At 43.1% G+C, this 10,506-nt stretch overlaps 1 protein-coding gene across 1 annotated transcript; it reads left to right on the top strand.

Moving 5' to 3' along the window:
• The first annotated feature begins 7,449 nt into the window (after positions 1-7,449).
• Positions 7,450-9,631, top strand: Rrs1 (ribosome biogenesis regulator 1 homolog). The gene has a single exon (XM_031366803.1). The coding sequence runs from the start codon at positions 7,624-7,626 to the stop codon at positions 8,719-8,721; it is 1,098 nt and encodes a 365-aa protein (XP_031222663.1). The 5' UTR covers positions 7,450-7,623; the 3' UTR covers positions 8,722-9,631.
• The last annotated feature ends 875 nt before the right edge of the window (positions 9,632-10,506 follow it).

Below are 10,506 nucleotides of genomic sequence, written 5' to 3' on the forward strand. Positions count from 1 at the left end.
AACTCCAAATAGATTGGACCAGAAAAGAAATTCCTCCTGTCACATAATAGTCAAAACACCAAATGCACCGAACAAAGAAAGAATATTAAAAGCAGTAAGGGAAAAAAGGTCAAGTAACATATAAAGGCAGACCTATCAGAATTACACCAGACTTCTCACCAGAGACTAGGAAAGCTAGAAGATCCTGGGCAAATGCTATACAGTCCATAAGAGAACAACAAATGCCAGCCCAGACTACTATACCCAGCAAAACTCTCAATTAATATAGATGGAGAAACCAAGATATTCCATGACAAAACCAAATTTACACAATATCTTTACACAAATCCAGCCCTACAAAGGATAATAGCTGGAAAATGACAACACAAGGAGGGAAACTACACCCTAGAAAAAGCAAGAAAGTGATCTTTCAACAAACCCAAAAGAAGGTAACCACACAAACATAAAATAACAACAAAAATAACAGGAAGCAACAATCACTATTCCTTAATATCTCTTAACATCAATGGACTCAATTCCCCAACAAAAAGACATAGACTAACAGAATGCATACGTAAACAGGACCCAGCATTTTGCTGCATAAAGGAAACGAACCACACCTTAGTGTCAAAGACAAACACTACCCAGAGTAAAAGGCTAGAAAACAATTTTCTAAGAAAATGGTCCCAAGAAACAAACTGGAGTAGCCATTCTACTATCAAATAAAATCAACTTTTAACCAAAAGTTATGAAAAAAGGTAAGGAAGGACACTTCATACTCATCAAAGGAAAATTCTAACAAGAATTCTCAATTCTGAACATCTATGCTCCAAATTCAAGGACAACCACATTCATAAAAGAAACTTTACTAAAGCTCAAAGCACACATTACACCTCACACAATAATAGTGTGAGAATTCAATACCCTATTCTCATCAATGGGCAGATCATGGAAACAGAAACTAAACAGAGACACAGTGAAACTAACAGAAATTATGGACCAAATGGATTCATCCTAAAACAATAGAATATACCTTCTTCTCAGCATCTCATGGTACCTTCTCCAAAACTGACTATATAATCGGTCACAAAAAAGGCATCCATTGGGACTGGAGAGACGGCTCAATGGTTAAGAGCAGTGACTGCTCTTCCAGAGTTCCTGAGTTCAATTCCCAGCAACCACATGGTGGCTCATCTATAATGAGATCTGAGGCCCTCTTCTGATGTGTCTGAAGATGGCTACAATGTACTTAAATAATTCCCTGCATCCTATCAGATCACAATGGACTAAGGCTAGTCTTCAATAGCAACAAAAGCAACAGAAAGCCTACAGACACATGGAGCTCCTACTCAATGATAACTTGGTCAAGGAAGAAATAAAGAAAAAATTAAAGACTTTTGAATTTAATGAAAATGAAGGCACAACATACCTAAAGTTATGGGACACAATGAAAGCAGTGCTAAGAGGAAAACTCATAGCTCTGAGTGCCTCCAAAAAGAAACTAGAGAGAGCATACACTAGCAGCTTAAAGGCACACCTGGAAGCTCTAGAACTAAAAGAAGCAAATTCACACAACAGGAGTAGACAGCAGGAAATAATCAAACTGAGGGCTGAAATCAACCAAGTAGAAACAAACAAACAAAAAAACTATACAAAGAATCAACAAAACAAGGAGGTGGTTCTCTCTGAAAATCAACAAGATAGATAAACCCTTAGCCAGACTAACAAGAGAGCACAGAGACAGTATCCTAATTAAATAAATCAAAAATGAAAAGGGAGATATAACAACAGAAACTGAGGAAATTCAAAAAAATCATCAGATCCTACTACTAAAGCCTAAAGCCTATATTCAACAAAACTGGAAACTCTGGATGAAATGGACAATTTTCTAGACAGATACCAAATACTTAAGTTAAATAAGGATCAGATAAACCATCTAAACTGTCACACAACCCCTAAAGAAATAGAATCAGTCATTAACAGTCTCCCAACCAAAAAAAAAAAAAAAAAAAAAAAAGCTCAGGACCAGATGGTTTAGTGCCGAATTCTATCAGACCTTCAGAGAAGACTCTTCAAACCACTCCACAAAACAGAGACAGAAGGAAGAGCATCGCCCAATCCATTCTATGATGCCACAGTGACTGTGTATTCTCCCTTGAAGATGGAATGGTTTCTGTCTAATCAGGATCCTGTCACAAGGATCCTGTCTCTTCATAAGAGATTTTTTTTCTACTTCTATGTTTATTGTTCCAAATAAACTTTAAAACTGGTTGAGTGAATATTACTTTTAGCTTCAGAAGATATCATGTATATTTAAGAGGCATTTAACTATTATAAATTATTTTGATGACTTAAAAAATATCAATACTGAGTTATATATTTTAAAATAAATTTTATTAGTTTAATAAAAAAATGAAGAAAGTCAGGGTGTCTGTGTGCTATCTATTATTGTAATCTCAGAGCTGGGAAGAGAGATTAGGAGGATCCCTGTGGTTTGCTGGTCACCAGCCTATATCCAGCCTATATACCATCTCTGGGAAATAAGATGGAGAGTCATAGAGCAAGACACCTAGTGTCATCCTATGGTATAGTTCTCAATCTACGGGTCACAATCCCTCTGAGGGTCACCTAAGACAATTAGAAAGCATATATTTTTATATTATGACTCATAACAGAAGCAAAATTGCAGTTATAAAGTAGCTGTTGGGGTCCAGGAGTCCCCTCACAAACCACACAAACACCAATCTCACTGAGACAGGGATAGTTTATTGAGCATTCACCCCAAGACTGATAGATCAGGCCACAGACCAGACTCAGGACCCTGAGCTTGCATCCTACAGAGCTTTTAAGCCTGAAATCCATAAACATCTGTACCAAGTTATTTCACCAATCATGATTTAGAGATAAGGGTTTGGGTTTTTTGGGTTGTCTGTTTGGTTGGTTTTGGTTTTTTGCTTTGTTTTGTTCTGGTTTTTTTGGAACATGTCTTTGTGGTACACTTATTCTGTTTCTACTGGTTAGGTACTCAACTCTAGTAGGGGACTTGCTTTGATAACATTCTTGTCTTAACTTGCCAGGATGTCAGCTACCCATGTGCATAACTCTTTCTGCCAAGTAGGATGTCTATTCTCAAGGTCGTCTCTGAAACTTAAAACTTTTTTTAACCCCTACCCAAAATAGAAGGCTTATTCCAAATGGCTACTTATATTGGTACAAGTGTCTCTCTTATGTGGGAGTACATCCCAGGGGCAGCTTATAAAGGCAAAAACCATAAAAGCTCATACACCGCTGCAGAAAGTGCTGCTGGGCCACGTGGCTAAACAGTTCTTACTGACCTCTGTTGTGAATGGTTTCCAAGACACCAAAACACAGAACATAAACAGAATATGCAATCAACTTGGGCATGAGAATTTCCCTAGTAACAGAAGTAACAGCATATGAGAACAGTAATAACAGCATGAGAAAGTTTTGTTGTGACAATAGTGGCAATATAAAATGGCTGGCTGGAAAGGCAGCAGTTACCCAGGCTTTAACAGCAGCAACAAAAACAATTTTATGGTTGAGGGTCACCACAACATCAGAAAATGTATTCAAGGGTCATAGCATTAGGAAGGTTGAGAACCACTGTCCTTTGGCCTACACACACACACACACACACACACACACACACACATGCATATTCACACACCCCACATACATTCGTGCATGCAAGCACAAAAAATTTAAAAATTCTTCATTGAAGTACTTTCAACAGAAAATCACAAGTCAGTAAAAGTGAACCATGTGAAAATAATTTAAGTGGTTTACAAGTCCTGTGATGGTTTGTACATGCTTTGGCCAGGGAGTGGCACTATTAGGAGGTGTGGCCTTGGAGTGGGTGTGGCCTAGTGGGTGTGGCCTGGTGGATGTGGCCTTTAATATCCTTGTCCTAGCTGCCTGGGAGTGAGTATTGTGCTAGCAGCCTTCAGATGAAGGTTACAACTCTCAACTCCTCCTCACCATGCCTGCCTGGATGCTGCCATGTTCCCACCTTGATGATAATGGACTGAACCTCTGAACCTGCAAGCCAGCCCCAATTAAATGTTGTCTTTTATAAGATTTGCCTTGGTTATAATGACTATTCACAGCAGTAAAACCATAACTGAGACAGAATCCCTAACTAATTTTTTTTCTTGGTTTTTTTGAGACAGGGTTTCTCTACTGGAACTCACTCTGTAGACCAGGCTGGCCTCGAACTCAGAAATCTGCCTGCCTCTGCCTCCCAAGTGCTGGGATTAAAGGCGTGTGCCACCACTGCCCAGCCCTAACTAATAATACTTTATCAAATTAACTGGTATTCTGGATTTCTTGGACAAAATTATTGAATGAAAAAGAAAATGTTAACTGCAGATTTTAAACTGTCTGAATCATTTTTAATAGTTCTCACCATAATTCCCCAAAAGAGAGAAAACTGAGCACCACAGGGAAAGCAAAGGCCAACAGGGGGCTCACTGGGTAAAAGCACCTGCTCCCAAACCTGACAACCTGAGCTCAGTTCCCAGAACCCAAAGAAAAACTGTCCTCTGACCTCCATATATGTGCCATAGCACAGATATGCCCATATATACAACAAATAAATTGGGTACTTAGTTTCATATTTTAAAAAGAAAATAAATCTAAGTTAATGTGATTTTTAAAGACTGATGAAATTGCTTTAAGAACTAGTTGCACTGATCAAAGTAACCATGTATTGAAAGATGGTGAAAAGTATTAATTTGATGTCTTTAAACCTTTTGTCCCTCTTTGGGGTGAGGTAGGAACAAGAAACAGAAAATCTCATTTAATGAGAAAGGTCACAAAATTGACACAAAATTATACTAACTGTTTTTCTGCCCTGCATCTCATTTTTGCCTTTGGGGCTCAAGAAACAGTCAAAATAAAATGTAGGTGTGGACCAGAACAAGGGTGAGGAAGGCTACTCTGGCTTACAACTTCTGAGTGACTTGAACCCAGGTGGTAAGCAAACAGGACCAAGAATAATCATGAGCCTGTTATATGAGTTTGCCTTGGCCACATTCATGGAAGTTAAATTTTCAGAATTCCCAGAATAGCCTCAGGATATTAGTAAGAGACCTGGCAGCAAACAGAAAAATAAACAACAGGAATACTTACAAAGCCATGGCCACAACTTCAGGAAACCTTGCAAGGTTCTTGATAGAACCAAGGGAGCTTCTAGAGCCAGAAGGCAGTTCCAAGAGGCAGGTGGTCATTAGTCTACAGAGAAATAGGGCATAAGCCTCCTGACCCCACTCTCTTCATCTCTTTTCATCTTCTATCACTGTTTCCTGTTGATCAAAATCAGCTAGAAACTACTGCAGCTTACATAGTAGAGGGGTGATCTATAGAAACAGATAGAAATGATCCAGGATAGGATGAGGTAAGGCCAGGGCAGTGTGGGGGTTGGTGAGGGGTGGAAAGGACCCAATATACAGAGACAAGGCTGCCAAGGCTTTGACCTGATGAGATTTGGAGATAGAGAAAGCTAAACATGAATTTGCCATCATCAGAGCATGTTACTAGACTAGTATGATTACCACATCGTCTGGGACTATTGTCTCTACTGTATTCCCAACGGCAGGGTTCCTTGGGCAGCAAAGGCAACCAGGAAGAGGATGAGAAGATGATGGAAGGATGAGCAACTTTGACGGAAGCTTTGTGCTGTATAGTTTTTGACATCTGGTCTAGCACCAGGAGGAAAACAGTTAAAGGAGTATAGTGGCTCCTGCCTGTATTCCCAGAATTTGGGAGACAGAGGCAGGGTGATCAATTCCAAGACCATCCTTAGCTATATATAGCAAATTTAAGCCACATTAAAAACAAAAATTGCTGTGCAGCAGTGGTGCACGCCTTTAATCCCAGCACTTGAGAGGCAGAGGCAGGGGGATTTCTGAGTTCAAGGCCAGCCTGGTCTACAGAGTGAGTTCCAGGACAGCCAGAGCTATACAGAGAAAGCCTGTCTTGAAAAACCAAAATAATAATAATAATAATAATAATAATAATAATAATAATAATAATAATAATAATAATTTGGATGACTCCCTATGCAACTAAGGCTAGTCTTGAACACCTGGCCCTCCTGCCTCTATCTCTAGAGTGCTAGGTTTATAGTTTAGTCTGCATTTTTAAAATGCCTATTTAAGGGGGATGAGGAAGGCAGTGAAGGATGGAAATAACAATAACACGTGTATGAAAGCACCATACTAAAAATGATTACTTTGTATTCTAACCGAAAGCTTAGTTTTAGAAATGAAGCTGGGTATCATGTCGCATGCCTGAAACAGTAATGCTTGGGAGAGAGGTAGGAGAATCAAGAAGTCAAGCTCTCTTCTGATGTATAGGGACTTCAAGCTCAGCCTCAAGTTTATGTGATCTAGACTAAAAAATAAGTAAATCACTAAAAGTCTACTTGTGTGTTTAAAAAAACTATTTTTGGATGACATTAGATGACTATGTGTCCATTCTAACACCAGACTCAAAATGCACATGTTTCCTGAGTTGTCTAATCATAGTGAGTCAATTCCTAAGTCTTCTTTTTCATCAGAGAAAACAACAGTACATCTTATTTATTGAACCCTTCCTTTGTTTCATACTCAGGGTATGAACAGGACTGAGGTAAAAACCTATAAAAGTTGATGGCAGTTAATAGCAAGCTGAGATTTTAACTCCCCAAGCCACCATGACTACTGAATAAAAACTGGTTTTCAGCTGGGCGGTGGTGGAGCACCGCCTTTAATCCCAGCACTTGAAAGGCAGAGGCAGGCGGATTTCTGAGTTCGAGGCCAGCCTGGTCTACAGAGTGAGTTCCAGGACAGCCAGAGAAATCTTGTCTCGAAAAAACCAAAAAAAAAAAAAAAGAAAAAGAAAAAGAAAAAACTGGTTTTCACTGAATCTTAGCCTTCTTTCAAGCATATTAACACATTTACCTTTAAAAAACTCCTGGATACTATCAGAGTTTCCATCTTCCACGATTTTTCAGGACTGCATAAATATTCCAGGATCAAACAGTGGCATAGCCCAGGCCACGAACAGCCGAACTGCCTGCCTTACTAAGTAGCAAAACAATCTTCTACATCTGCCTTTAAGTGTATCCATGGGATCTGCGTCCACTCACACCTAGGACACAGAGAAAGGGCTATGACTCTGGGGAAATCATCTGTCTCGCCCCAAACACCTCTGTAATAGATTTAGCCAAAGACTACACTCCATCCGTAAGCTTCGATGCCGGCAGTTCCAAGAGTTTGAGCAGCCCGCCGCCTACCGCAACTGCCTCTGCCCCACAGCATGCTGGGAAACGTAGTCCCAACCAGGCCCTGCGCTTGTCACTCTTCTTACAGCCGACCCTCAGCGCCCGTCGGGCCAATGTCCCGTTACGAGTCCAAGTCCCGCCTCCAAGCCCATCTGCTCTCCGACGCCGCCCTCTGCCGGTCTTTCCCTCGCCGCCTAGCGGTGAGCCGGCTCCAGGGACCCCGGAAGTGATCTTTTCTCTTCCGGATTACGAGTCCGGACCTCCGCACGTGGTTGCCGGTGTTTGGGTACTGCTGCGGTGGCGGTACGTTCCCGGTGCTGCCTGCCTCAGCGTGAGGGAACCGAGCCGCAGCGAGAGCCATGGAGGGCCAAAGCGTGGAGGAGCTGCTGGCCAAGGCAGAGCAGGAGGAGGCGGAGAGGCTGCAACGCATCACCGTTCACAAGGAGCTAGAGCTGGAATTCGACCTGGGCAACCTGCTGGCTTCGGACCGCAACCCGCCGACGGTGCTGCGCCAGGCCGGGCCCTCACCGGAGGCCGAGCTGCGGTCCCTAGCGCGGGACAACACGCAGCTGCTCATCAACCAGCTGTGGCAGCTGCCGACCGAGCGCGTGGAGGAGGCGGTCGTGGCGCGCCTGCCGGAGCCCGCCACCCGCCTGCCCCGGGAGAAGCCGCTACCCCGGCCGCGGCCGCTCACCCGCTGGCAGCAGTTCGCGCGCCTCAAGGGAATCCGTCCCAAGAAGAAGACCAACCTCGTGTGGGACGAGGTGAGTGGCCAGTGGCGGCGCCGTTGGGGCTACAAGCGCGCCCGGGATGACACTAAGGAATGGCTGATCGAGGTGCCCGGGAGCGCCGACCCCATGGAAGACCAGTTCGCCAAGAGGGTTCAGGCCAAGAAAGAACGCGTGGCCAAGAATGAACTGAACCGTCTGCGGAACCTGGCCCGCGCGCACAAGATGCAGATGCCCAGCTCAGCCGGCCTGCACCCTACGGGACACCAGAGTAAGGAGGAGCTGGGCCGCGCCATGCAAGTGGCCAAGGTCTCCACCGCGTCGGTTGGCCGCTTCCAGGAGCGCCTCCCCAAGGAGAAAGCTCCCCGGGGCTCCGGCAAGAAGAGGAAGTTTCAGCCCCTCTTTGGGGACTTCGCAGCCGAGAAAAAGAACCAGTTGGAGCTACTTCGAGTCATGAATAGCAAAAAACCTCAGCTGGACGTGACGAGGGCCACCAACAAGCAGATGAGGGAAGAGGACCAAGAGGAGGCTGCCAAGAGGAGGAAAATGAGCCAGAAAGGCAAGAGAAAAGGGAGCCGGCAAGGACCTCCCGGCAAGAGAAAGGGCGGCCCGCCGGGTCAGGGAGAGAAAAGGAAAGGAGGCTTGGGAGGCAAGAAGCATTCCAGGCCTCCTGCTTTAGGTGGCAAGAAGAAAGGAGTGCTGCACCAAGGTGGGAAGAGGAGGAAGTAGCGTTTCCCCGCTGGACCCGTTCTGAAATGCTAGGACTGTACTCAAGGTTTACCTGTGCCTGGTGCAGGCTGCTTCAGGAGGTGGCGCTTCCCTCATGACGGGTGACATTGAAGGAACAGGTTTGCTTCCCCTTGAGTCAGTGCTGGACTACGAGTTAATGGAGACACTGACTGGAAAATGGTGTATTTTGAGAACATGAGAACCAGGAATAAGTTAAGGCCTGCCTTTTTTTTTTTTTTTTTGGTCTTTGGATACTGGGTAGGGTTGCTCAGATTTCTGAATTATTCTAGATTGGTTTCAACGTTTTTGCATTATTTTTATAACAAGGCGTGTATATTTATCAAAGCAGGGAGGATAGGGGAAAATTAAGCTGCCTGTGATTTACAAGTATTGTAAAGATATGCGGTACCTGGTGTTGCTTTTAACTTTTACTGTCGGTAGAGGTTGTATGTAAAGCTAGTAACCTGGGTACCAATATGGAGTGTGCTTGAAAAAAAACGAAGTAGTTACAATGGCTATAAAAAGACCCCTCGTATTAGGAAAACTTTGGCACTAACTATAATATTAAAAGTACAGTACTTTGGTTCAAGTGTTGGTTCAGGTGGCGCATTTGACCAATGAATTGCTTTAAGTGATGAGTTGGAACCACACTAAGTAATGGTAATTAACCTTGTTACTCCAGAAGATAGTTGTAGCTTTTGTTTAATTGGCTTGCGTTTTAGTTTTTATCAAGTACTGGGCTGGAATTCACTGTGGAGCTAAAGCTAACCTGGAACTCAAGGCCAAGTGCTGAGCTTATAAACGAGCAGCTACACCCAGCAGCAGATTTCATGTTTGCTTCTGTCCCGGATGTTTTTCCCTGTTTCATTGCCGTATTTTGATCTTAATAAACTTATCTTTGCATAATTAATATTTGCGTTATTTTTGTAAATTATTAATAGCAATTCTAGAATTGAGGGAGGGGTGTTTTCTGTAAAGCAAGTTGACCTGTCAGTCGCTAGCAGTTGGGAATTGGGTTGGAGGTTACTTTTGGTATTTCAGGTTTTTTTTTATTCTTTTTTTTTTTAAGGATTTATTTTATGTATATGAGTACACACTGTAGCTGTATAGATAGTTGTGAGCCTTCATCTGGTTGTTGGGAATTGAATTTAGAACTTCTGCTCACTCGGGTCAGCCGTGCTTGGCTGCACTCAGCCACGATCACTCCCGTAGACCCCACTTGCTCAAGCCCAAGGATTTATTTATTATTATTAAGTACACTGTAATTGTCTTCAGATGCACCAGAAGAAGGCATCAGATCTCATTACAGGTGGTTGTGAGCCACCATGTGGTTGCTGGGATTTGAACTCAGGGCCCTTCCGAAGAGCAGTGAGTGCTCTTAACCACTGAGCCATCTCTTCAGCCCAGTGTTTCAGTTTTATAAGTTACTTTTAGAAAATGCAAGGAAAGCTCAACTTGTTTCATAATAACTAATGGAAATACTGGGTTGTTAGTGGCTTTGGGTAGAGTTCTGATTAGGTTCATAGGACTTGGCCAACTTTACTGAACTCTTCCACTGGGGAGCTCTGCCAGTTTATAGTATCCATGCGAACTTTATCAAAACAAAGCTGTTGACAGCTAAAAGTAACCTCTAGCCCAATTCCCAACTGCTAGCCACAGACAGGACTTAACTTTCAAAGATTTGCTTTGGGTTTTGGGTTTTTGGTCGTTTTGGGGGCCTTTTTTTAAGTTTATGAAAGACCCTGTGGGGTTCTTGCCATTGAGACAATTTCACGGTTGCCTGAA

This window comes from Mastomys coucha, unplaced genomic scaffold, assembly GCF_008632895.1.
Source record: "Mastomys coucha isolate ucsf_1 unplaced genomic scaffold, UCSF_Mcou_1 pScaffold14, whole genome shotgun sequence".
Classification (NCBI taxonomy): Eukaryota; Metazoa; Chordata; class Mammalia; order Rodentia; family Muridae; genus Mastomys; species Mastomys coucha.

Excerpts from the sequence above, each read along its gene's own strand:
- Rrs1 (XM_031366803.1), top strand. The coding sequence starts at position 7,624 with ATGGAGGGCCAAAGCGTGGAGGAGCTGCTGGCCAAGGCAGAGCAGGAG.